The 26,768-nt window shown below is 48.8% G+C and overlaps 1 protein-coding gene across 1 annotated transcript; it reads right to left on the bottom strand.

Moving 5' to 3' along the window:
* Positions 1–7,375: 7,375 nt before the first annotated feature.
* Positions 7,376–9,339, bottom strand: LOC123147965 (serine/arginine repetitive matrix protein 1). The gene has a single exon (XM_044567335.1). The coding sequence runs from the start codon at positions 9,069–9,071 to the stop codon at positions 7,536–7,538; it is 1,536 nt and encodes a 511-aa protein (XP_044423270.1). The 5' UTR covers positions 9,072–9,339; the 3' UTR covers positions 7,376–7,535.
* Between the last annotated feature and the right edge of the window lie 17,429 nt (positions 9,340–26,768).

Here is a 26,768-nt window from a genome sequence, read left to right as displayed (position 1 = left end):
ACCAGCCTCCAGGGATATCTTTGCTTCGGAACAAAACCCTCCAAACAAATAGATTGTCCCGAGGGCGCCATATTCTAGGAGCCCAAGTTATGCTATTGAAAATTCGTCCCTCTAGCAGTTTCGGTTTGAGCATTCCATTCCCTTTTTCAAACTCCACTTATTTCCATATGGCAATCCCAGATCAAAGAGAGAGCACTATCCATTGCATTTCATAGCCACTTTTCATCCTAGAAATGTATCTTTGTGTCGTCCTGTATCAGCAATGATCCGGAGCTAAAAATATATTTCTTTAGAGCCACCAGTCCAACCCAGAAGTGTGAGTCATCGGGCTCCCAATATGTCTAGGACATCGCCTTTTGGCCTAGATACTTGTTTCATAGAGAAGTTTGCCAAACACCAACTTCGGTAAGTAGCTTGAACAACCAGTTACTAAGTAAGGCACATTCTTGGCCTGGAGGTCTTGGACACCTAAACCTCCCTGGTCTTTCGGTCGACAAAGAATCTAGATGTAAAGTAATCCAATCTTTGCAGAACCCCTTTGGGAAGTTGGAAAAATGAGAGCGTTTAGAGAAGCTTGTTTGAGGACAGAATTGATCAAAAATAGTTGTCCTCCAGCAAAGAGAAAGTTGCTTTTCCAAAGGAGGTGGTTAGATATGTTAATTTTCAGACCTGACATTTGCTAAAAAGTTAAAAGCAAGTGTTTTAGATTTGTAGCCTTATCAAATTCATGTTTTGTAAAGAGAATTGTATCAATCATCTTATTGCAAAATAGAGAGCCCCCCATCGACAAGATGTGGTACTACTCCTGCAATTTGATCGCCGCGCATTCAATCAAAGCAGCCAACATGTCAGCGATTATTAAATAACATTGGAGACGGTGGGTCACACTGACGTAATCCCTTCTTGTCTAGAAGTAATGGCCTACATCATCATTGACTTTGATAGCCACACTGCCTCGAGTAACAAAATTTTGGGTCCACTCATGCCATCTGTCGAGGAAACCTTTGATTCTAAGAGTCCATTGGAGAAACAACCATTTGACTGCCTTTTCAAAGTCAATTTTTAATACTATCCGAGGCATGTTCTTCCATGTATCTAGTGAACGGTCTCGTGAAGGATAACTACTCCGTCGAGTATATTTCTTCCTTGCATGAAAGTCTTTTGGGATGGTCGAACAACATGGTTAGCAACCGGATCCTATTACTCGCCACTTTGGTGTGTATTCCTGGATATGCTCATCCTCCTTCGTCATGGGCAACAAAACAATCTCACCTAAATTAAGTCGGGATAGTTCAAGTTGGCCCGCATGAAGAAAAATGAGCAACCCCATTAGATCAGTCTTGATGACATCCCAGAAGTTTTGATAGAACTCTGCTATGAAGCGATCATGGCCTAGAGCTTTGTTATGTTGGATCTGAAACATCACAACTCGCACCTCCGCTTCAGAGAAAGGGCCATCAGGATGTCGTTTTCCTCTATCGTGACTTGTGGAATATTATCTGTTCGGGTCTCATCGAGAGTGAAGTTCCCTTCACCTGGAGCCCCAAATAGAAACGTGTACTATATGGTTATATAACGCTTGAGATCTTCTTGACCTTTGATCCATTCCTCATCCTATTGGAGGCTAAAACTACACTGCTTACGGTGCCGCTCATTGGTGACCAATTAGAAATATCGTGTATTGATATCTCCCTCAAAATAAATTGCGCACTAGATCTTCGGTACCACTTGAGTTTTTCTTCTCGCAATAGACGCGTTATCTGCTGATTGAATTATTTTTTATACCAATCGTTTGTTGAGACAAAGTGTGAGTCTCTGCGATTTTGTCGAAGTCATCAATAATGGTGAAAAGACGTTATTTTTATTTTCTAAACATACCTAAAAATTGGGAGAGAATTTCAATTTCCGGCCTCTGTACCAATTAGAGACGCACACAACCTTTTTAGTATGAGTATCAAGATACTTATCTTATATGCAGTCACACCACAGATCAAGCCTGGTCCTGAAAGATTTATTTATGTACCATGATTTTATTTGGATGAGTGGTTCCACCACACACCGAACTTAATCCTCAATAAATGGTGAAAACCATGTGCACCACATGTCAATCCTAAGAATTGAATCCGGATCGTTATGCTGCACAACCGCATGCCAAACTTGATCGTTAATAAAATTGCAATTAACTAAACAAATAAAACGTATTCCCTCTGTTATGAACTATAAGATGTTTTATCTTTTTTCTAAATTGGATGTATATAGACATATTTTAATGTATTTGTTTACTTATTCAGTTTGTATGAACTTTATATTAAAATATCTAAAACATCTTATAATTCGAAATGCAGGTAGCACTGTGTAATATGCAAATGACGGATGCCATATCAGCGGGTCAGTGCAATATTTATAGGTTACTCTTTGCATCTCATTAAGCAGAGACACACTTTTTTTAGTCATATTTATAGCTTATTTCATGGCGGGTACAACAGGCAACTGATAGGCGATCAACAACAACTTACTCTTGAACAGAAAACAACAACAATGGTGATGATGAAACCACGGCGATGATACAACGCAGGGCAAATGCACACACAAACACGGTGGTATTTCCCCAAGTGCTGCGACAACTGCAGGTCCTTCTCAGGGATCGACGTCTGTGACGACGCCCCTGAGAAGGACCTGCAGACGTCGATACCTGGGCGAGGATCCCCGTGAACAGGACGGCCAGGAGGACAAGGATCGCCACGAGCTTGGTGATTTTCATTGTTGCTTCTACCTTTTCGCTCAAAGCTCTCTCACCCGTCTCGTCTAGTTTTGGAGTCGAATGTTTTTGTTGTAGTTGTTGTCCAGGGCTGAAAGCACATCTATAAATAGCCATAATCTGACAGCATAATTGGCAGTCGAGCATCGACTATGTCTGCATGCCATCAAATGCCCGTGCGCAGCGGCGTGATGAAGTCCAATACGTCGGCGCACACTACACACATGTTCATTGGACGTGTGCAACCGGCACTTATTAGACTTGTCGGCCAGATCTATGCCAGAGCCATTGTCAAATATCCATCTGTATTTGGCGATGAGCTCCAGCAACAAGATCTTGAGTATATATTGCACGCAGCTCCTATGACTTCCTCGCCTCTTTCTCAAGCACAAAGTATAATTGCAGCAGTGGATATATGTAACTTTCTTGCACTTTTGTTGAATAAATCTTTTGAGATATTTAATTTATGTTAGTTAACTTACTGTGCCATTTTATGTGTCACCGTCAAGATTTATGCCACAGGAAGAATTACATCTTCTACTTAGACGAAATAAATCTCACTTGACCTAAGTACTCGACATACATATTTAGCTAACAACATGCAAATAATCAAAAAACTTCCACTTATTAGAAAAGTATCATATTTTGTATAACCATCAAGCATCATTCACCGGCGTGGTCCATCATGTAAGTTGACAGTATTTCCACTTTCCTCGCCCCTTTACCAGTCACCACGTTACAGCACCGCCATATTTTTCCAGATTAATTGCTTTGAACTCTGATGGTATATAGAGTGTTGTGGTCGACAAATAATATGATAAAATAGATAACCAACAGTGATTGGACGGTTAAAAGGGCAGTGATACCCTCAGGCCACCAAGGATCAAACCCTAGGTTTTACGCTTTTTTTTTCGAAATGAAGGCAAAAGATAATTAAGAGGAGAATAGAGTTTGATTGTTTACAACCCACGATAACACGCCACATGGCAACTACTCACGTACTAGAATGTCCCCTAGTTTTTTAGCTCCTGCCGTCACCCATAGTCTAGAGTCGGTAAGAATGTTGTTGACTAGGATCGGCGGCGGCGCGCTCTTGTGACGGAAGATGTGTGCGTTCCTCTCGTTCCAGACGGTCCATGAAACAAGCATTGTGAGGGAGGCCATGGCCTTCCTATTGGGAATACCCATGCCGGTCATGTTCGCCCACCATTCCTTGACGGAGGCTTCAAGGTGCCAACTGGAAGGGTCCATATGGTCCAGACTTAGCTTGTCAATGACCAGCCTCCACAACCTATTGGTGAAGCGGCACTTGAAGAAAAGGTGAGCCCTGTTTCTTGCTCCCTCCCACAAAGAGGGCAATGACCACAGTTTTGCCACCCACGCTTGTCCAATCTATCCGCCGTCCAAATCCGGTCTTGTCAAGCAAGCCAAGCAAAAAACTTGACTTTTGGCGGTGCCCAAGCCTTCCACACCATTTGCTCCATGGGAGAATTAACCATGCCCAAGAATTGTGCTTTATAAGCGGAGGCGGCCGAGTATTGCCCGTTAGTTGTGTGCTTCCAGACGATGTCGTCTTCGGAGTGCTCGTCAAGAATGACGTCAAGTAAAAGCATCCAAAGGGTAAAAAATTCCCTTATGTGGTCAACGGATACCACAGTGTCTGACCTTATCTTTAAAATCCAAGCATTGTCCTTAATAGCTTCCCGCACCTTCCAGTTTTTTCTTGAGGAGGCCTCGTAAATGAGCGGTGCAATCTCCTTAGGCTTGCGCCCTAGTAACCATGGGGAGTCCCAGAATGGCGTTTTACCACCATTCCCCAAAATGATGGTGGTGGAAGCGTAGAAGAAGTCAAGGTCGGCCTCGTCGCATGGGTTTTCTGTGCCCACCCACATCTTGCTTGGTTCCTTCCATTCAAACCAAGGCCAGCGCAATCTCAGAGCCCGAGCAAATTTGTCAGTGTTCAGCACCCCTAGTCCTCCATACTGGATTGGACGGCAAACCACCTCCCAGTTGACCTTACACTTAGCCCCGGTGGTCTTGTCTGAACCCGACCATAGAAATGCCCGCTCCAGCTTGTTGACATTGTGCAGTGTGCCCGGAGGGACGACAAGCGGTGTGATAAAGTATATCACCTGGGAGGTGGTCACAGACCTGACAAGGGCCGCGCGGCCAATGGTAGTGATGTTTTGACCCTCCCAAGTAACCAGTTTGTTGGCAACCTTGTCCTCTAGGAATTGTAGGTCCACCTTCTTGAGTTGCCAGATCGAGAGCGGGAGGCCCAGGTATCTCATTGGGAAGGAGGTCCTAGTTGCAGGCAAACTCTGTAGGACATGGCCCAATCGGACATGGGAGCAGCGGATGGGTACAACTGAGCTTTTCTGGAAGTTGGTGCAAAGACCAGTCACCTCCCCGAATCCCTTTAGAATTGCCGCCAGGTTGTCGACATCGCTCTTGATAGGGGCCATGAACACGGTTGCATCGTCCGCGTAGAGGGATGTTCTCGCCATGGCCCTCCTACCACGAATCTTGTGGAAGAGGCCCTTTCGTGTTGCGAGTTCCAGGATCTGTTGCAGGAGGTCGATTGCAATCACAAAAAGGAGAGGCGAAAGCGGGTCGCCTTGGCGGAGGCTCTGGCCTTGTACAATCGTCGGCCCAGCCACCCCATTCAAAAGGATCCGTGAAGAGAAGTGCAGAGAAGTGCGGCGATCCAATTCCGGACCTTGCTTGGGAACCCCTTTTTTTGGAGAAGCTCGAGAATAAACTCCCACTTGACCGAATCGAAGGCCTTCCGGATGTCCAACTTGAATAGGAGTGCGGGAGTTTTGCACCTGTGCAGTCGTCTCGCAAAATTCCGGACGTACATGAAATTATCATGAATACTTCTCCTCTTGATAAAGGCACTCTGGGCGTTGGAAACAAGGACATTCATGTGCGGACTTAGCCGAATGGAGAGCACCTTCACAATAATCTTAGCAATTGCATGGATGAGGCTAATGGGTCGGTAGTCGGAGACGCCCTCCGCACCCTGCTTCTTGGGTAATAGGATCATGTTGGCGAAGTTGAGCCAGTGAAGGTTTGATGTGTGGAGGGAGTCAAATAGATGAATGACCCTCATGATGTCCCCTTTTATGATGTCCCAACACTTCTTGAAAAACATGCTTGTAAATCCACCCGGCCCAGGTGCCTTGTCACTAGGCATCTCATTAATGGCATTTCTGACCTCCTCCTCTATGATGGCCACCCCCAACTCGTGCAGATCCTGCGACACAATGTTAAGCTCGTCCCAATTGAAGTCATTGGTGCTTGTGTCTCCCCTTCCCATGACCTCAGAGAAGTGCTCATGAAGGATTTTCTCCTTCGCCTCGTGCTCGGTCACCCAACCATGCTCGTGCTTTATCCGATGGATGTGGTTCTTTCGTCTTCGCGAATTTATGCGACGGTGAGAAAACTTGGTGTTTGCGTCTCCCTCCCTCAGGTTGGTCACTCTGGCACATTGCTTCTTTCGGGCCCTCTCAAGAACTGCTAGGCTTACAACTCGTTTCTTCAGTCTAGCATGCAAGTCTAGCTCCTCAAGGGATAATGGCCGATTTTCTTGAGCCATGTCAAGCTGTAGAATGACCAGGAGGGCCGCATGAAGGTGGATCTTTGCCTTGGAGAAAAGCCTCCTGCTCCATTCGGTGAGACGGGTGGCCGTCTTCTTTAGTTTATGGAACAACAGCTGATACGGTTCTGAGTGCTCACAATGCTCATTCCAAGCTTTGAGGACAACATCATTGAATCCAGGCATGGCGGCCCAGAAGTTCTCAAATTTGAAGGTTCTAGGCCTCCGAGGCCCCCCTCGCATCGGCAAGCAAGAGCGGACAGTGGTCGGACAATGATGATGAGAGAGCATGCAAGACGTGGTTGTTGAAGGTTGTGTCCCAGTCCGCGTTGCAGAAGAACGAATCAAGTTTGTAGAGAGTAGGGCTCGCTCTCTCATTGCTCCAAGTGAATCTCCGATTCTGCAGATGAATTTCTTTGAGTTCGCAAGCTTGTAGGGCATTCTGGAAGCGGGTGATACAACTTCTATTGATGTTTCTGTTGTTTTTGTCCCTTGCCCGATATATTTGGTTGAAATCGCCAGAAGCGAGCCATGCCACTCCTGCCGGCGGCTTTTGACTAGCAAGCTCATCAAAGAAAGTGTCTTTGCGTGCATAATCAGTGGGGCCATACACCGATGTGAGCTTGAAAATCAACTCTGTTTCTCTAATCCGCACCATTGCCGAAATACAGTAGCTGGTGTAGGTGATATTCGTCAGCTCAACTAGGTGATCATCCCATAAAATAAGGATGCCACCTCTGGTCCCCTCTGCTGGTCGCTGCACGAAACTACGAAGTCTATTGCCCCTAAGAAATGCGGCCGTGAATTGGTCGACGATGGTCAGCTTCGTCTCCTGGAGACAAACAATGTGGCACGACGAAGACACGATCGTTGCGCTCACAGTGGCCCTACGGTTTGGACAGTTGAGGCCGCAGACGTTCCATCTTAGTGTGTTGATGGCTTGTTCAGTCATTTGGAAACATGCATAACCCTATAATTTGCCCAGGAGAGAGCAGACAACCTTGTAGCAATCAGACTGATTCTACACCAGCCCATGGAACACAAATAGTTCAAGCATAACAACCTGATACATGGCCAGCGGCTAGCCATGGGTAGACTCCGCCACACCCCCGCATTACATAATAGTGGTTGCACTATCATCTTAAACTAGCTACCCTACAACCATCCAGGGACTGCTCAAATGGCGTCCTGGCCATTGTCCACATCCAGCGCTCCTGCACCTCCGTGTTGCAGAAGAGCATCCTCAACAGCAGTCGCTCCGACATCGTCCAGCTTAAACATGTCTCTCATGGCTATGATCACCTCCGGTGGAAGTTGCTCTTTGAAACGGTCTGTGAAAGCGTTGAGCATCTCCACCGTGACATCTTGGCCATTCTTGGTGATGCCGAGACCGCGACAAACCATGGCCTCCGCCGCCTTTGCGACCGGAGTGACCTTGGCCTGCCCAGCAACTCGCAGCCTGGCGGTTGTCCTCTGCAGCGTGAACCCACCGGCACGGCTGATAGTCACCCCAGCCATCGTTTTGCGACGCGCTGTTGTAGGCCTAGGAGCAGGCGTTGGGAGGAGGGCCTCCACCCTCTCCCTGAAGAGCGGCTCGAGGTCGGCATCGGCCACCACCACAACCCGCCTGCGCGGGGGAGAAGGTGTGCGGCGCACCGGCACGGCGGGGACAAGCGGCGGCGTAGGCGAGCTCTCGAACCCCGGCGGCCTTGCTGGCGAAGCCAAAGGCAGCAGCAGCACGGAAGGGGAGCAAAGCTCCAGAGTTGCGTGGGACGGAATGAAGCCGATGGACGCGGAGCGCCTGGCCTTATCCCGCTTTGAACATGGTACCGGCGGGAGCACGGACGTTGGTGATAGAGGTGGTGATGAAGGCGGCGTCCGGTTGTCCTGGGAGCGACGCCGGATCATGCCAGGCGAGCGTGCCCGGGCCGGGCTGCGGCCTCTCCGCACAGCCAGCACCGGCTGCACCGGACCGTCCACCACCGTCGGGGCGGAGCCAAGAAGGAGCTGCTGCTGTGCGGGCACCGTAGGGTCGTCCTCCAGGCTGCGGGCCGCAGCCGAGGAGGTGGAGCCTGAGCCCTGCAGGACCACGGCCGGCATGCCCACGACATCACGGCGACGGTTGTCGCGGTCCTCCCTCCTGTCGCGGTCGCCCCGGCCTCTGTCTTGGTTCCGCGGCTCTTCGCGGTGATTGCGGGAGAGGCTGCGCCTTATGCGCGTGCCCAAGCTGCTCCTGCCGGCGGCGGCGTCACGGCCACGCCGATCTCCACCACTGCGACGGTCTTCGTCATCGTCACTGTCGCGCCTGTCGTGACGTGGCGCTGGGCGGGAGATGCGCTTCCTACGGTCCCTGGGCACCGTCTCGCCATCGACGATGTTGCGACGCCAGGTGAAGCCCTCTGAAACAGTGCGCCCGCCCACCTTCTGCTCAAGGATGGAGAGGTGAAGCAGGACCCTGTGCTGCAGACCACGCCGACCATACACCGGCTCGCCGCGTTCGCGCGCCGGTAGGGTGATCCAGTTGACCCTCAGAATCTTGCTGGGGCACGTCGCCCACGCCCACAGGCAAAGCGCCTCTGTGTCCGTCTTCAGGCAAGACGCCGGCTCGATGTAGTCTATTGAGCAGTTGGTGCCGATCGCAGAGGCTACAGCCTGGGCGTCCCATGCCTGCAGCGGCAGCCCCTCGAGGCAAAGGCGCACATGGTGCGGCATGTCGACGTGCTCCGCGTGGGACTCGATCCGCCATGGCCGGAGCTGGATGCGGGTGCCCCGGAACGGCCGCGCCGGGCGCGAGATCGCCTCAGAGCAGTGATGGCGGTGGAAGAACCTGATGAGGAAGGCCTCCGGGAAGTGGCGGACGATGTTGATTGGTGTCTCCTAAAGACGGAATATTCTTTTAGTGAAAGAAGATGTTTCGATCGATAACGAGACACTTAATGACTTCGTCAAATTCAAGGCCCGATGACTCAGTCACTCGGAGATGGTCACAGGAAGAGAATGTATGTGAGTGTATTTATAAAGGGTTAACGTATGTACTTGTTTGTGTGCGTCTACGTCTTCACTGTGTCTCAGAAAAAACAAAAAAAAAATGATATTTCAAGATCGTATAACTCCACATGGTTTCACTTGTCACACGTGTTTTAGTTTTGTTTTTACCGAAAGGCCAGAGTCCATATATAATTAGGTAGCGCTGAGCTTTACAAGTAGACCCTTACAGAAATGAAAAAATATATCAAAATCTCGAGGAGTGCCAAAGTCTTATTCTTACTACTTACATTGATGGCACGTTGCCAGCAAATATCGTTGCTGCCTCTGAACCTCCGTCTGAACACATCAAACTTGTTGAAACCCAAAAGCATGGATAAGCAACAATAAGGAAGTCATTGATGTAGACTAAAAGATGCCGACACCCGCAGTCTACATAGAAAATCGGCGAGCCAAAGAAGAAATGCCGAACTGGGCAAGTATAACGCCTCGGGTCTGCCAGGTAGAGTCGGAGAACACAACCCTTACATGCTCCCAGACGAGGCCAAAGCTAGTCAAATTCATCAGTCGGTATTGGGGCCGGAGGACCAAGACACACAGTCAAGTCATCCGCTTAGTAGAACAACGCCGTTGAGACAAATATGCAAAATGCAAACACCAACCCGAAAACCAGATCTGAAGACGCACCACTTTCCACACGTCTCCTAACGATGTCAAGAAGCACCATCACAAGAAAAAACAAGGCGGGGATGACTTATTTCATGGTGATGACAGTGCCATAGCTTCCCAATCGACCACTTGGGAACAAAACATAACCTAAAAACCTCTGGACTGGCTAGGTATCAGTCGTTGAATTTTAGTTTGAGTGAGTTGAATCAATTTCTACTCTTGATTTTCGATCTAACCATCAGATTGCATCTTCTTCCTCCAAAACAGATCACAACTCTACTTCCCGCGCCGCCTATTGCCATCGACCGGACTGGCGATGCTCCCGCGCCAGCTTTGTCGCCCCACCCTCCCCTCAACCTCTCGCCACTGTTGTGCTGCTGCCGTCCCCAGCCATCCCTCTAAGCCGGCGAACCCCCTAAAATTCTCCAGCGAACCTGCACCACCCCACCCATAATGCCAACTCCACCGTACGACCCCATCTTGTCCGGGTGTGTCCGTTTGAGATAGAACGGACGAATAGCGCGGCCCAACGCGCGGCCCCAAACGGACAAATTTCTGGATTTCATCCGTTTTCGACCCATCCCCGTCCCAAACTTGCGCCGAGTTTGGGGTGAAACGGACGTCGCGCGGACGGGCTCGCCGCACGCCCTTGCCCCTCGTGGCCCGCTTGTCGGGGACACTAGCAGTCCCTTTACTTCCAACGCCTGCACCCCCTCTCCCCGCCCCGCCCCGCCGCCGGCGCCGCCACTATTCTCCAGCCGCCTCCTCACCGTGCATCCCCCGGCCGTCCATACCAAACCACGTCTCGACATGGCCGCCACCATGCCCGCGCTTTCGCCGTAGTTTTGGCCGTCGATCGGAGGAGGTTTGGTCGTCGATCGATTGGCTTGTAAAACTATTTTTATTTTCGGACAATTAATATTTGGATGTGCAAACTTGTTTTGATATGAAAATATGGGCATTTCTGGCCCTAGAGGACAGGATGGGTGAGGGAGTCCTGGATTAGGGGGTCCTCGGGCGTCCGGGCTATGCGACATGGGCCGGACTAATGGGCCGTGAAGATACAAGATAGAAGGCTTTTTCCCATGTCCGGATGGGACTCTCCTTTGCGTGTATGGCAAGCTTGGCGTTCGGATATGAAGATTCATTTCTCTGTAAACCGACTCTGTACAGCCCTAGTCCCCTCCGATGTCTATATAAACCAGACGCTGGACAGCCACTTCCTCATACAACGTGTACATGGTGGACACACCTAAAAAAGGCGACGGTGATGATGAGAAGGATCTAGTCGAGGACGAACCTCCTGAGATACCACCAAAGCGTCGATGTCAGTGGCGCCGCTCAAAATCAGGTCACGGAAAAGATAGCAATACCGGCACCAGAGACAATGACACTCCGAAGAACGCCGAAGACCAAGAAGACCCCATCGAACCAACATCCGAATAGGATGATCGGGAGGACGGGCAAGTTGACCCTGACAAGCAAGCAAGGAATGAAGACTCGGAGGATAGCAACTATCTACCACTCTCCGAGGACGACGTGAGCCTCGGCAACGAAGATTTTATCGTGCCAGAGGAACCCCTCAAACAAGAGCGCTTTAAGCGCCGGCTAATATCCACTACAAGAAGCCTAAAAAGAAGTAGCAACAACTTCAAGCTGATCAGGACCTGCTCAATGACAGATGGACTAATTAACGTTCTGGCAGCCGAGGAATAGGGCCTCGAACGCCGAGCAAAGAGTTACCCGAAGCATAAGCTGCTACCCCAATTCTATGATGAGGCGTTGGAGCCCATACCACCCGCGTGTAACGCGGCTGACGAACCTGACCGAGCACCACGTGGCCAGGACAGAATGGCAACTCAAGCCGAACACCAGCCCGCACCACCTCGCCGTAAAAGCAGAGAAACAACAGCTTGGAGATACACATATGAGCTACGACAGGACCTGGAAAATAGAGCAGGTTAGATCAGATCAATCTACGGATCACGGGGGCGTGCCCCGGCACGAGAAGACGGCTATCAAGCCTGGTGCGACAAGCATAATCACGCCCGGGCCGAAAACCGCATACGGACTTCATCCGAACTGCGTCGTGACATGGCCCTATACAGAGGCGCCGCACACCCCCTATGCTTCACCGATGAGGTAATGGAGCACCAGTTCCCAGAAGGGTTTAAACTCGTCAACATTGAATCATACGATGGCACAACAGATCCCGCGGTATGGATTGAAGATTTTCTTCTCCACATTCACATGGATCGAGGGGACGATCTACACGTCATCAAATACCTTCCCCTAAAACTTAAGGGACCAGCTCGGCACTGGTTAAATACCCTCCCAGAAAGCTCTATTGGAAGCTGGGAAGACTTGGAAGATGCCTTTAGAGACAACTTCCAAGGCACTTATATCCGGCCTCCGGATGCCGATGACCTCAGTCATATAGTCCGGACACCGAAGCCCTAATTAAAAAGAACCAGATTGTTGACTGTCCGGACGCAGAAGCCCTAGCGGCCTTTAAGCACATCATCCGCGACGAATGGCTCGCCCGACACCTCGGCCAAGAAAAGCCGAAGACCATGGCAGCCCTTACAGCACTAATGACCCGCTTTTGCGTGGGCGAAGATAGCTAGCGAGCCTGTAGCAGCAACAGTACCAGCGACCCTGGCACTTCCGAAGCTAGAAACAACAATGGAAGGCCCCGGCGCAACAAACATAAGCGTCGAAGTAACAATGAGAATATAGAGGATACGGCGGTCAACGCCGGATTCAGTGGCTCCAAATTCGGTGAACGGAAGAAGCCATACAAACGAAACAAAGACGGTTCATCAAGCCTAGACCGAATACTTGATCGACCTTGCCAGATCCACGACACTCCCGACAAGCCTGCCAACCACACCAACAGAAGTTGTTGCGTCTTCAAACAGGCTGACAAGTTAAATGCCGAACATAGGGAGAAAGGTTCGCCCAGCGAGGATGACAATGGGGAACCTCGCGCACCGAGCACAGGGGGGACAAAAGAAATCCCCCCCCCCCCCGAGGTCAAAACGATGAATATGATATATGCTACTCACATCCCCAAGCAGGAGTGCAATCACGCGTTAAGGGACGTCTACGCGATCGAGCAAGCTGCTCAAAATTCAACCCATGGTCAGCCTGTCCGATCACTTTCGATCGCAGAGACCGCCCGACCAGTATCCATCATGGAGGCTCGGCCGCGCTAGTCCTCGACCCAATTATTGATGGATTCCACCTCACGCGAGTCCTCATGGACGGCAGCAGCAGCCTTAACCTGCTCTACCAGGACACAGTCCATAAGATGGGTATTGATCCATCAAGAATCAAGCCCACTAAAACCACCTTTAAGGGAGTAATACATGGTGTAGATGCTCGCCACACGAGCTCAATCACACTGGAGTTTGTCTTCGGTTCGCCGGACAACTTCCGGAGCAAAGACTTGAACTTCGACATCATCCCTTTCTGCAGTGGCTAGCATGCGCTGCTCGGATAAACCGCTTTCTCTCGTTTCAACGCGGTCCCACACTATGCCTATCTCAAACTCAAGATGTTCGGACCCCGCGGTGTTATAACAGTCAATGGAAACATGGAACGCTCCCTTCGCACTGAGGAGCACACCGCGGCCCTGGCAGTGGAAGTATAGAGCGGCCTCATCATACCAAATAATACATCGGCAGTCAAGCCCTCGGACACTATGAAACGAGTCCGGACTACCCCGCAGCACGACAGTACAGCTCGACAGGAGCTCGACTAGCAATTCGGCCTCCATCTCAGCCCGTACCAAATTGTGGCATATGTACAACACGTACATAATTACGCACTAAAGATACCCTGGAAAAGGATGGAGGCATAATAAAGATAAAGTCCACAATAAGGCTAGACCCTATCTGGACACTCATATTTCTTTTTTCCCTTCCTTTTATTTTTTCAGGTTCCTTACAACCCGCATCACCTTTCAGACGGTACCAAGGCCTCTTTTCGAGGCCTATCATAAAAACACCGATCGATGATCCTCTCGAAGGACAATACACCAAGGAGAAAAGCAGCATAGACGCGGGGCAGAGTACCTAAAGGGTCTTTAAAGATCACCTCGTCCGTTTTCAGGACACATGCACAACTTTTCCTTGTGCTCGGCATGTAAAATAGCCTTGTTGCTTACCGCACTATTTGTACCAATACGTTTTGACGTACCAATCAGACTATAATGGAAACAGTTTCTAGCCCAACCTATGCGGTACTGGCCTACCTCTTAATCTGTATTTCCCTGTTTTTGTCCGATTGTCATGTACACCTTGGTACGACTTAAATTGCCAGGGGCTCTACTGAGCCACGTACATCTCTTAAATAGTAAATAAAGTCCGAACACTTTTATAGTACAATTCGGCGTCCCAAATATAGCATTATATGCATCGGCTTGAAATCATGTTTTTGGTCAATAGTTGGGTTGCCCGGCTCCTGTGGTTACTACCTTACGTTCCGCTTGTTGGGCTAAGGTAATAAAGGGAGAACTACTGCGATCGTGTTTCCGGTTCATCAAGATAAAAACCTTAGTAGAGAAAGCCGAAAACTGACTATCATGATGCGGCGAGAGCTGGTCAGCTATTCGGTGACTAAGTATAAATCTCTTGCATTTTTTTCCGCATTACATGACAAGCCGGCCTTCACCCGGCCAGGCATCCACAGCACCCAAGTTCGGACAAACGAACAATACTAGGGGCTGCACCCACACTCCCATTGTAAAACTCCTATAGCTAAGTGAGCGATAAAGCCACATAGTCCGATTGCCTGGTTCGTCGCACGAGTACCTCCTTCACGTACCAAGACGTTGGGTCAAGTGTGTTTAAGTGCTACCCCGAACACCCCCGTACTACCTACGTGGGGGCTGAAGCCGACGATTGGCCAACTCTCAGATGTCGTAAACGGCCACACGGATAGAGATATTTCAAAAGTAAAGCAAGCAACATATCATACATAAGCCTTGTTTCATAATACAGAATTGCACACGTAGATACATTCATACAAAAATGATGTCCTTCGAACACTGGCCCTCTACAATGCGGGATCCTTCCAGGACACCATTGAAATATCGCTTCGGCGTGCGGTGCTCTTTTCCTGCGGGCGGTCCCTCGGTTGCGAGCTTGACGGCGTTCATATTCGCCCACTGCACTTTGACACGAGAGAAGGCCATCCGTGCACCTTTGATGCAGACCGACCGCTTCACGGCATCAAGCCGGGGGCAGGCAATGACCAGCCGCTTCACGAGCCCAAAGTAGTTGTTGGGTATGGGTTCGGCAGGCCACAGACGGATTATAAAATCCCTCATGGCCAATCCGGCCACCCTATGCAGTTCAGTCAACTCCTTCAACTGATCGCTTAGGGGCACGAGATGCTTAGGCGCAAGGTACTGCAACCAGAACCGTTTTTCCGTCGAGCTCCCCTCTTCGGCTCGGAAGAATTCCGCAGCATCGGCAACACTCCGGGACAGGTCCGCAAGCGCTCCTGGAGAACTCCAAATCTGGGTCAGTAAGATGTATTTCCTTCTCACAAATTTGCTCTGCATATTAAAGGCCTTACCAGCCGCAATCTGCTTCGCCTCTTGGATCTCCCGGCAGGCGTTCTCAGCTTCGGCTCGGGGCTCCTGTGCACTTTGGAGGGCCTTAGCAAGTTCGGATTTTTGATCCGAAATTTTGCGCTCTAAAGACTCACATTTGCTTATAGCATCCTTGAGCTCTTCTTGGACTTCCTCCACCCTTGACTCATGTTTTAGGCAGGCGGCTCGTTCCTCCTCCGCCTCTTTCTTGGCCTCGGCCAGCGCGCTCTTGAGGGTCTCGACCTCACACGCGCCAGCTATGAGCAAAGTTATAACACTCATTCAGATAACAAATTATTGCTGATATTATTTCAGACGCATTTTCGGTATCACATACCTTACTTTTCCGCTAACTTCCGCCTCAGCTCAGACGCTTCGCGGCATGGGAAGCTGACGCCTGCATCGCAGCCTGTTTGATTCAAATATATATGTATGTTAACCTCCTGTACGAGTCATTAGATCCTCTATTCGGCCTTTCTTTGCGAACATCGAACAGAGTCTCAGGGGCCACTATCTATATACATGTATTTTTCTTATATAACTAAAAAGCATTATATTACATGCCTCAAAGCCTCTCAGAAGGCTAGTGTAGGCCTCGTAAATCCGCTTTTAGCGGACCGAGCCCTTTCAACCACCGTACCCATAAGCGTACGATGTTCTTCCACAATGGTGGCACTCTAAAGCGCTTCGACCAGAGTATGCGGTGCCTCCGGATTAACAAAGGTCGTCGGTGGGATTGGCGCACCCCCTTCTTTCGAAGGATGCTGCTCACCTGATTCCAGAGCCGTATGGGTCTCCGGAATAATGTCCGCTTGGGGCCGAATTGGGCATGGCCCCCGTCGCCAGTCTCCATGGGGGTCGGTCCTCCCATGTTTCCGATAGCAGAGGTATCGCCCTCTGGCGCCACCTCGACGGCTTCCCGCACCTGTCCCTGACCGAGAAGGGTCCTTCGGGACAACACTTTGACATTGTCTATAGCTTTGGGGGAGGAGGCCGGCGGAGGCGACCCGCTATCCATCACGTTCTGATCCAGCGAATTCCCCGAAGATGAGGATTGCTGGGGGAGGACGCGAGCCGGACTGCAGCACACAATTTAGTATATTAAAATCACAAGGCAGAAACCGGATAGATATATAAGTACAAGTGCCTTTGGGGTACTTACGATACGGCCAGGGGCTTCGTCCTGGGGCGCCACTCATCGGCGTCCGATTCGGAGTCATCCGTGAGGGAGATTCTCCCTTTCTTGGATGCCTACGCCTCCAGATCCGCGAAAGCCCCCCTTTTCTTATTTCCCCCCTTAAGGGAAGAATTACTCTCTTCCTCCTCCCTTCGTCTTCGTCAGGGGAGGAGTGAGTCTCGGTGTCTTCGGACACTACGTCAGAAGCTCCTTTACGGCGGAGGCCACTTTTGGCCTCCTTGCCTTCTTGTTGGTCTTCTTTTCTGGCGCCTGATAAGGCACTGGAACCAGCATCCTCTCTAATAGAATGATGGCTGGGTCTTCGGGTAGCGGAGCCGAACAGTGAATCCTCTCCGCCTTCTTCGTCCAGCCCAGTGGGAAGAATGGAAAGCTTAGTATGCCCCTTGGATTTACAAATAGTAAAGTTATCATGGAAAACTACGGGAGACGATGCGTGAGTACAGTCAGGGCCGATGTCATCGATTGTTTTCGGCCACGTCTTTTGGGTCTTGAACAGCCACTTCCACATGTCTTTGTGCTTCATGCCGAGAACCGCTGCAGGGTTCGGGGACCGGCCGGGTCAAACTCCCACATGTGCTGAGTTCGGCCTTGGTAGGGGAGAATCCGGCGAAAGAGCATTACCTGGATCACACTGGCAAGGCTCGTATTCTTGTCTACCATACTCTTGATGCGCTTCTACAGCATCGTCACCTTGTCGGATGATGCCCAGTCCGGGCCCTTGTTCAGCCAGAATGTCAGCCGCAGTGGAGGCCCGGACTTGAACTCGGGAGGAGTGGCCCATGTGGAGTCACGGGGTTCCGTGACGTAGAACCACTCCCGCTGCCACCCCTTTACGGTCTCCACGAAGGTGCCTTTGGGCCAAGTGACGTTGGGGATGTTGGAAATATGCCCTAGAGGCAATAATAAATTGGTCATTATTACATTTCCTTGTTCATGATAATCGTTTATTATCCATGCTAGAATTGTATTGATAGGAAACTCACATACATGTGTGGATACATAGACAACACCATGTCCCTAGTAAGCCTCTAGTTGACTAGATCATTGATCAATAGATGGTTACGGTTTCCTGACCATGGACATTGGATGTCATTGATAACGGGATCACATCATTAGAAGAATGATGTGATGGACAAGACCCAATCCTAAGCATAGCACAAGATCATGTAGTTCGCATGCTAAAGCTTTTCTAATGTCAAGTATCATTTCCTTAGACCATGAGATTGTGCGACTCCCAGATACCGTAGGAATACTTTGGGTGTGCCAAATGTCACAACGTAACTAGGTGGCTATAAAGGTACACTACAGGTATCTCCGAAAGTGTCTGTTGGGTTGGCATAAATCAAGACTGGGATTTGTCACTCCGTGTGACGGAGAGGTATCTCTGGGCCCACTCGGTAGGACATCATCATAATGTGCACAATGTGATCAAGGAGTTGATCACGGGATGATGTGTTACGGAACGAGTAAAGAGACTTGCCGGTAACGAGATTGAACAAGGTATCGGGATACCGACGATCGAATCTCGGGCAAGTACAATACCGCTAGACAAAGGGAATTGTATACGGGATTGATCGAATCCTCGACATCGTGGTTCATCCGATGAGATCATCGTGGAACATGTGGGAACCAACATGGGTATCCAGATCCCGCTGTTGGTTATTGACCGGAGAACGTCTCGGTCATGTCTGCATGGTTCCCGAACCCGTAGGGTCTACACACTTAAGGTTCGATGACGCTAGGGTTATAAAGGAAGTTTGTATGTGGTTACCGAATGTTGTTTGGAGTCCCAGATGAGATCCCGGACGTCACGAGGAGTTCCGAAATGGTCCGGATGTAAAGATTTATATATGGGAAGTCCTGTTTTGGTCACCGGAAAAGTTTCGGGGTTTATCGGTAACGTACCGGGACCACCGGGAGGGTCCCGAGGGTCCACCAAGTGGGGCCACAAGCCCCGGAGGTCTGCATGGGCCAAGTGTGGGAGGGGACCAGCCCCAGGTGGGCTGGTGCGCCCCCCCACAAGGGCCCAAGGCGCCTAAGGGGAGGAGGGGGGCAAACCCTAAGGGCAGATGGGCCTTAGGGCCCATACCTGGTGCGCCTCCCTCTCCCCCTCCACCTGGCCGCCACCCAGATGGGATCTGGGGGCTGCCGCCACCCCTAGGGAGGGAACCCTAGGTGGGGGAGCAGCCCCTCCCATCCCCCTATATATACTTGAGGTTTGGGCTGCCCAAGACACACGAGTTCCTCTCCTTCTTGGCGCAGCCCTACCCCTCTCCCTCCTCATCTCTTGCAATGCTTGGCGAAGCCCTGCTGGAGTACCACTCTCCTCCACCACCACCACATCGTTGTGCTGCTGCTGGATGGAGTCTTCCTCAACCTCTCCCTCTCTCCTTGCTGGATCAAGGCATGGGAGACGTCACCGGGCTGTACGTGTGTTGAACGCGGAGGTGCCGTCCGTTCGGCACTAGGATCTCCGGTGTTTGGATCACGACGAGTACGATTCCTTCAACCCCGTTCTCTTGAATGCTTCCGCTTAGCGATCTACAAGGGTATGTAGATGCACTCTCCTTCCCCTGGTTGCTGGTTTCTCCATAGATACATCTTGGTGACACGTAAGAAAATTTTGAATTTCTGCTACGTTACCCAACAGTGGCATCATGAGCTAGGTCTATTGCGTAGATTCTATCCACGAGTAGAACACAAAGTAGTTGTGGGCGTTGATTTTGTTCAATATGCTTACCGTTACTAGTCCAATCTTGTTTCGACGGTATTGTGGGATGAAGCGGCCCGGACCGACCTTACACGTACTCTTACGTGAGACTGGTTCCACCGACTGACATGCACTAGTTGCATAAGGTGGCTAGCGGGTGCCAGTCTCTCCCACTTTAGTCGGAACGGATTCGATGAAAAGGGTCCTTATGAAGGGTAAATAGCAATTGGCATATCACGTTGTGGTTTTGCGTAGGTAAGAAACGTTCTTGCTAGAAACCCATAGCAGCCACGTAAAACATGCAAACAACAATTAGAGGACGTCTAACTTGTTTTTGCAGGGTATGCTATGTGATGTGATATGGCCAAGAAGAATGTGATGAATGATATGTGATGTATGAGATTGATCATGTTCTTGTAATAGGAATCATGACATGCATGTCGATGAGTATGACAACCGGCAGGAGCCATAGGAGTTGTCTTAATTTATTTATGACCTGCGTGTCAACATAAACGTCATGTAATTACTTTACTTTATTGCTAACGGTTAGCTATAGTAGTAGAAGTAATAGTTGGCGAGACAACTTCATGAAGACATGGTGATGGAGATCATGGTGTCATGCCGGTGACAACGATGATCATGGAGCCCCGAAGATGGAGATCAAAAGGAGCAAAATGATATTGGCCATATCATGTCACTTTTTGATTGCATGTGATGTTTATCATGTTTTTGCATCTTATTTGCTTAGAACGACGGTAGTAAATAAGATGATCCCTCATTAAAATTTCAAGAAAGTGTTCCCCCTAACTGTGCACCGTTGCAAAGGTTCATTGTTTCGAAGCACCACGTGATGATCGGGTGTGATAGATTCTAACGTTCGAATACAACGGGTGTTGACGAGCCTAGCATGTACAGACATGGCCTCGGGACACATGCGAAACACTTAGGTTGACTTGACGAGCCTAGCATGTACAGACATGGCCTCGGAACACGGAGGACCAAAAGGTCGAGCATGAGTCGTATGGTAGATACGATCAACATGAAGATGTTCACCGATGATGACTAGTCCGTCTCACGTGATGATCGGACACGGCCTAGTTGACTCCGATCATGTAATCACTTAGATGACTAGAGGGATGTCTATCTGAGTGGGAGTTCATAAGATGAACTTAATTATCCTGAACATAGTCAAAAGGTCTTCGCAAATTATGTCGTAGCTCGCGCTTCAGTTCTACTGTTTAGATATGTTCCTAGAGAAAATTTAGTTGAAATATGATAGTAGCAATTATGCGGACTAGGTCCGTAAACTGAGGATTGTCCTCATTGCTTCATAGAAGGCTTATGTCCTTAATGCACCGCTCAGTGTGCTGAACCTCGAACGTCGTCTGTGGATGTTGCGAACATCTGACATACACATTTTGATAACTACGTGATAGTTCAGTTAAACGGTTTAGAATTGAGGCACCAAAGACATTTTTGAAACATCGCAGAACATATGAGATGTTCCAAGGACTGAAATTGGGATTTCAGGCTCGTGTCCACGTAGAGGTATAAGACCTCCGACGATTTTCTTAGCCTGCATAATAAGGGAGAAAAGCTCAATCTTGAGCTTGTGCTCAGATTGTCTGAGTACCACAATCACTTGAATCGAGTGGGAGTTAATCTTCCAGATGAGATAGTGATGTTTTTTCCAAAGTCATTGCCACCAAGCTGCCAGAGCTTCGTGATGAACTATAACATATCAGGGATAGATATGATGATCCTTGAAATATTCGCGATGTTTGACACCGCGAAAGTAGAAATCAAGAAGGAGCATCAACTGTTGATGGTTAGTGAAAACCACTAGTTTCAAGAAGGGCAAGGGCAAGAAGGGAGAATTCATGAAACGGCAAATCAGCTGCTGCTCTAGTGGAGAAACCCAAGGTTGAACCCAAACCCGAGACTGAGTGCTTCTGTAATAAGGGGAACAGCCACTGGAGCAGAATTACCCTAGATGCTTGGTAGATAAGAAGGCTGGCAAGGTCGATAGAAGTATATTGGATATACATTGTGTTGATGTGTATTTTACTAGTACTCCTAGTAGCACCATGGTATTAGATACCGGTTCGGTTGCTAAGTGTTAGTAAACTCGAAATAAAAGGCTACGGAGTAAACGGAGACTAGCTAAAGGTGAGCTGGCGATATGTGTTGGAAGTTTTTCCCAAGCTTGATGTGATCAAGCATCGCACGCTCTCTCTACCATCGAGATTGGTGTTTGCGTTGAGCATAGACATGATTGGATTATGTCTATCACAATACGGTTATTCATTTAAGGAGAATAATGGTTACTCTGTTTATTTGAATAATACCTTCAATGGTCTTGCACCCAAAAATGAATGGTTTATTGAATCTCGATCGTAGTGATACACATGTTCATGCCAAAAGATATAAGATAGTAATGATAGTACCACCTACTTGTGGCACTGCCACGTAAGTCATATCGGTATAAAACGCATGAAGAAGCTCCATGTTGATGGATCTTTGGGCTCACCCGTTTTGAAAAGTTTGAGACATGCGAACCATGTCTATTGGTGTATATGCATGAAGAAACTCCATGCAAATGGACCGTTTGGACTCACTTGATTTTGAATCACTTGAGACATGCAAACCATACCACATGGGCAAGATGACTGAAAGCCTTGTTTCAGTAAAATGGAACTAGAAAGCAACTTGTTGGAAGTAATACATTTTGATGTGTGCATTCCAATGAGTGCTGAGGCGTGTAGTGGATATCGTTATGTTCTTACTTCACAGATGATTTGAGTAAATGTTGAGTACATTTACTTGATGAATCACGGTCTGAATTATTGAAAGGTTCAAGTAATTCCAGGGTGAAGTTGAAAGATCTTCGTGACAAGAGGATAAAATATCTATGATATGATCATAGAGATGAATATCTGAATTACGAGTTTGGCACAGAATTAAGACATTGTGGAAATTGTTTCACAACTAATACAGCCTAGAACACCATAGTGTGATGGTGTGTCCGAACATCATAACTGCACCCTATTGGATATGATGCATACCATGATGTCTCTTATCGAATTACCACGATAGTTTATGGGTTAGGCATTAGAGACAATCACATTCACTTTAAATAGGGCACCACGTAATTCCGATGAGATGACACCGTATGAACTATGGTTTAGAGAAACCTAAGCTGTCATTTCTTAAAAGTTTGGGGCTGCGACGCTTATGTGAAAAAGTTTCAGGCTGATAAGCTCGAACCCAAAGCGGATAAATGCATCTTCATAGGACACCCCAAACAGTTGGGTATACCTCCTGTCTCAGATCCGAAAGCAATAAGGGATTGTTTCTAGAATCGGGTCCTTTCTCGAAAGAATTGAGTGGGAGGATGGTGGAGACTTGATGAGGTTATTGAACCGTCTCTTCAACTAGTGTGCGGCAGGGCACATGAAGTTGTTCCTGTGGCACCTACACCAATTGAAGTGGAAGCTTATGATAGTGATCATGAAACTTGAGATCAAGTCACTACCAAACCTCGTAGGATGACAAGGATGCGTACTACTTCAGAGTGGTACGTAATCCTGTCTTGGAAGTCATGTTGCTAGACAACAATGAACCTACGAGCTATGGAGAAGCGATGGTGGGCCCGGATTCCGATAAATGGCTCGAGGCCATAAAATCCGAGAGAGGATCCATGTATGAAAACAAAGTGTAGACTTTGGAAGAACTACTTGATGGTCGTAAGGCTGTTAGGTACATATGGATTTTAAAAGGAAGACGGACAATGATGGTAAGTATCACCATTAAGAAAGCTCGACTTGTCGTTAAGATGTTTTCCGACAAGTTCAAGGAGTTGACTACGATGAGACTTTCTCACTCGTAGCGATGCTAAGAGTCGGTTGGAATTATATTAGCATTATTTATGAAATCTTGTAGATAGGATGTCAAAACATTGTTTCCTCGACAATTTTCTTGAGGAAAGGTTGTATGTGATACAACCTGAAGGTTTTGTCAATCCTAAAAGATGCTAATAAGTATGCAAAGCTCCAGCAATCCTTCTAAGGACTGGAGTAAGCATCTCGGAGTTGGAATGTATGCTTTGATGAGATGATCAAAGATTTTGGGTGTATACAAAGTTTATGAGAAACTTGTATTTCCAAAGAAGTGAGTGGGAGCACTATAGAATTTCTGATGAATATATGTTGTTGACATATTGTTGATCAGAAATGACGTAGAATTTCTGGAAAGCATATAGGGTTATTTGGAAAGTGTTTTTCAATGGAAAGCCTGGATTAAGCTACTTGAACATTGAGCATCAAGATCTATAAGGATAGATCAAAACGCTTAATGGTACTTTCAAATGAGCACATACCTTGACATGATCTTGAAGGTGTTCAAGATGGATCAGTCAAAGAAGGAGTTCTTGCCTGAGTTGTAAGGTATGAAGTTAAGACTTAAAGCTCGACCACGGCAGAAGAAAGAGGAAGGACGAAGGTCGTCCCCTATGCTTTTGTCATAGGCTCTATACGGTATGCCATGCTGAGTACCGCACCTGATGTGTGCCTTGCCACATATCTGGCAAGAGGGTACAAAGGTAATCTAGGAGTAGATCACCAGATAGCGGTCTAAATTATCCTTAGAGGAATAAGGATATGTTTCTCGGTTATGGAGGTGATAAAGAGTTCGACGTAAAGAGTTACGTCGATGCAAGCTTAACACCTATCCGGATAGCTCTGAGTAGAGATACCGGATACGTATAATGGAATAGCTCCAAGTAGAACAATTATTTGAAATGGCTCCAAATGTAGCGTAGTAGTTCCATCTACAAGATGACATAGAAATTTGCGAAGTACATACGGATCTGAATGTTGCAGACCCGTTGACTGAAACCTCTCTCACAAGCATAACATGATCAAACCCAGAACTCTTTGGGTGTTAGTCACATGGGGATGTGACCTTGAGTGTTAATCACATACCGATGTGAACTGGATTATTGACTCTAGTGCAAGTGGAAGACTGTTGGAAATATGCCCTAGAGGCAATAATAAATTGGTCATTATATATTTCCTTGTTCAGGATAATCGTTTATTATCCATGCTAGAATTGTATTGATAGGAAACTCAGATACATGTGTGGATACATAGACAACACCATGTCCCTAGTAAGCCTCTAGTTGACTAGCTCGTTGATCAATAGATGGTTACGGTTTCCTGACCATGGACATTGGATGTCATTGATAACGGGATCACATCATTAGAAGAATGATGTGATGGACAAGACCCAATCCTAAGCATAGCACAAGATCGTGTAGTTCGCATGCTAAAGCTTTTCTAATGTCAAGTATCATTTCCTTAGACCATGAGATTGTGCAACTCCCGGATGCCGTAGGAATACTTTGGGTGTGCCAAACGTCACAACGTAACTGGGTGGCTATAAAGGTACACTACAGGTATCTCCGAAAGTGTCTGTTGGGTTGGCACGAATCGAGACTGGGATTTGTCACTCCGTGTGACGGAGAGGTATCTCTGGGCCCACTCGGTAGGACATCATCATAATGTGCACAATGTGATCAAGGAGTTGATCACGGGATGATGTGTTACGGAACGAGTAAAGGAGACTTGCCGGTAACGAGATTGAACAAGGTATCGGGATACCGACGATCGAATCTCGGGCAAGTACAATACCGCTAGACAAAGGGAATTGTATACGGGATTGATCGAATCCTCGACATCGTGGTTCATCCGATGAGATCATCGTGGAACATGTGGGAACCAACATGGGTATCCAGATCCCGTTGTTGGTTATTGACCGGAGAACGTCTCGGTCATGTCTGCATGGTTCCCGAACCCGTAGGGTCTACACACTTAAGGTTCGATGACGCTAGGGTTATAAAGGAAGTTTGTATGTGGTTACCAAATGTTGTTCAGAGTCCCGGATGAGATCCCGGACGTCACGAGGAGTTCCGGAATGGTCTGAAGGTAAAGATTTATATATGGGAAGTCCTGTTTTGGTCACCGGAAAAGTTTCGGGGTTTATCGGTAACGTACCAGGACCACCGGGAGGGTCCCGGGGGTCCACCAAGTGGGGCCACAAGCCCCGGAGGGCTGCATGGGCCCAAGTGTGGGAGGGGACCAGCCCCAGGTGGGCTGGTGCGCCCCCCCCCCCCCCGCAAGGGCCCAAGGTGCCTAAGGGGAGGAGGGGAGCAAACCCTAAGGGCAGATGGGCCTTAGGGCCCATACCTGGTGCGCCTCCCTCTCCCCCTCCACCTGGCCGCCACCCAGATGGGATCTGGGGGCTGCCGCCACCCCTAGGGAGGGAACCCTAGGTGGGGGCGCAGCCCCTCCCATACCCCTATATATACTTGAGGTTTGGGATGCCCAAGACACACGAGTTCCTCTCCTTCTTGGCGCAGCCCTACCCCTCTCCCTCCTCGTCTCTTGCGATGCTTGGCGAAGCCCTACTGGAGTACCACTCTCCTCCACCACCACCACGCCGTTGTGCTGCTGCTGGATGGAGTCTTCCTCAACCTCTCCCTCTCTCCTTGCTGGATCAAGGCATGGGAGACGTCACCGGGCTGTACGTGTGTTGAACGCGGAGGTGCCGTCCGTTCGGCACTAGGATCTCCGGTGATTTGGATCACGACGAGTACGACTCCTTCAACCCCGTTCTCTTGAACGCTTCCGCTTAGCGATCTACAAGGGTATGTAGATGCACTCTCCTTCCCCTCGTTGCTGGTTTCTCCATAGATAGATCTTGGTGACACGTAAGAAAATTTTGAATTTATGCTACGTTACCCAACAGGGGAGCTTGCTGACCATGGCGCCGCCGCACTCCGCCTGTTGACCGTCCACCACTTTTGGCTTCACTTTGAAGGCCTTGAGCCATAGGCCGAAGTGGGGAGGGATGCGGAGGAATGCCTCACACACGACGATGAACGCCGAAATGTTGAGAAAGGAATTCGGGGCTAGATCTTGGAAATCTAGCCCGTAGTAAAACATAAGGCCGCGGACGAAAGGATGGAGGGGAAACCCAAATCCGCGAAGGAAATGAGGAATAAATACTACTCTCTCATGGGGCTCTGGAGTAGGGACGATCTGCTTCTTGGCTGGAAGCCGGTGGGTGATTTCCTTGGCTAAATACCCTGCTTCTCGGAGCTCCTGGATGTTCTCCTCCATGACGGAGGAGGCCATTCACTTGCCCTGCCTTCCAGATCCGGACATAGCTAGAGCGTTTTCTCGG

The sequence above is a fragment of the Triticum aestivum genome, chromosome 1A, assembly GCF_018294505.1.
Source record: "Triticum aestivum cultivar Chinese Spring chromosome 1A, IWGSC CS RefSeq v2.1, whole genome shotgun sequence".
NCBI classification, from domain to species: domain Eukaryota; kingdom Viridiplantae; phylum Streptophyta; class Magnoliopsida; order Poales; family Poaceae; genus Triticum; species Triticum aestivum.
This window is presented reverse-complemented; position numbering and strand designations above follow the sequence as displayed.

Coding starts and splice junctions, on each gene's coding strand:
- LOC123147965 (XM_044567335.1), bottom strand. CDS start 9,071: ATGCCGCACCATGTGCGCCTTTGCCTCGAGGGGCTGCCGCTGCAGGCA.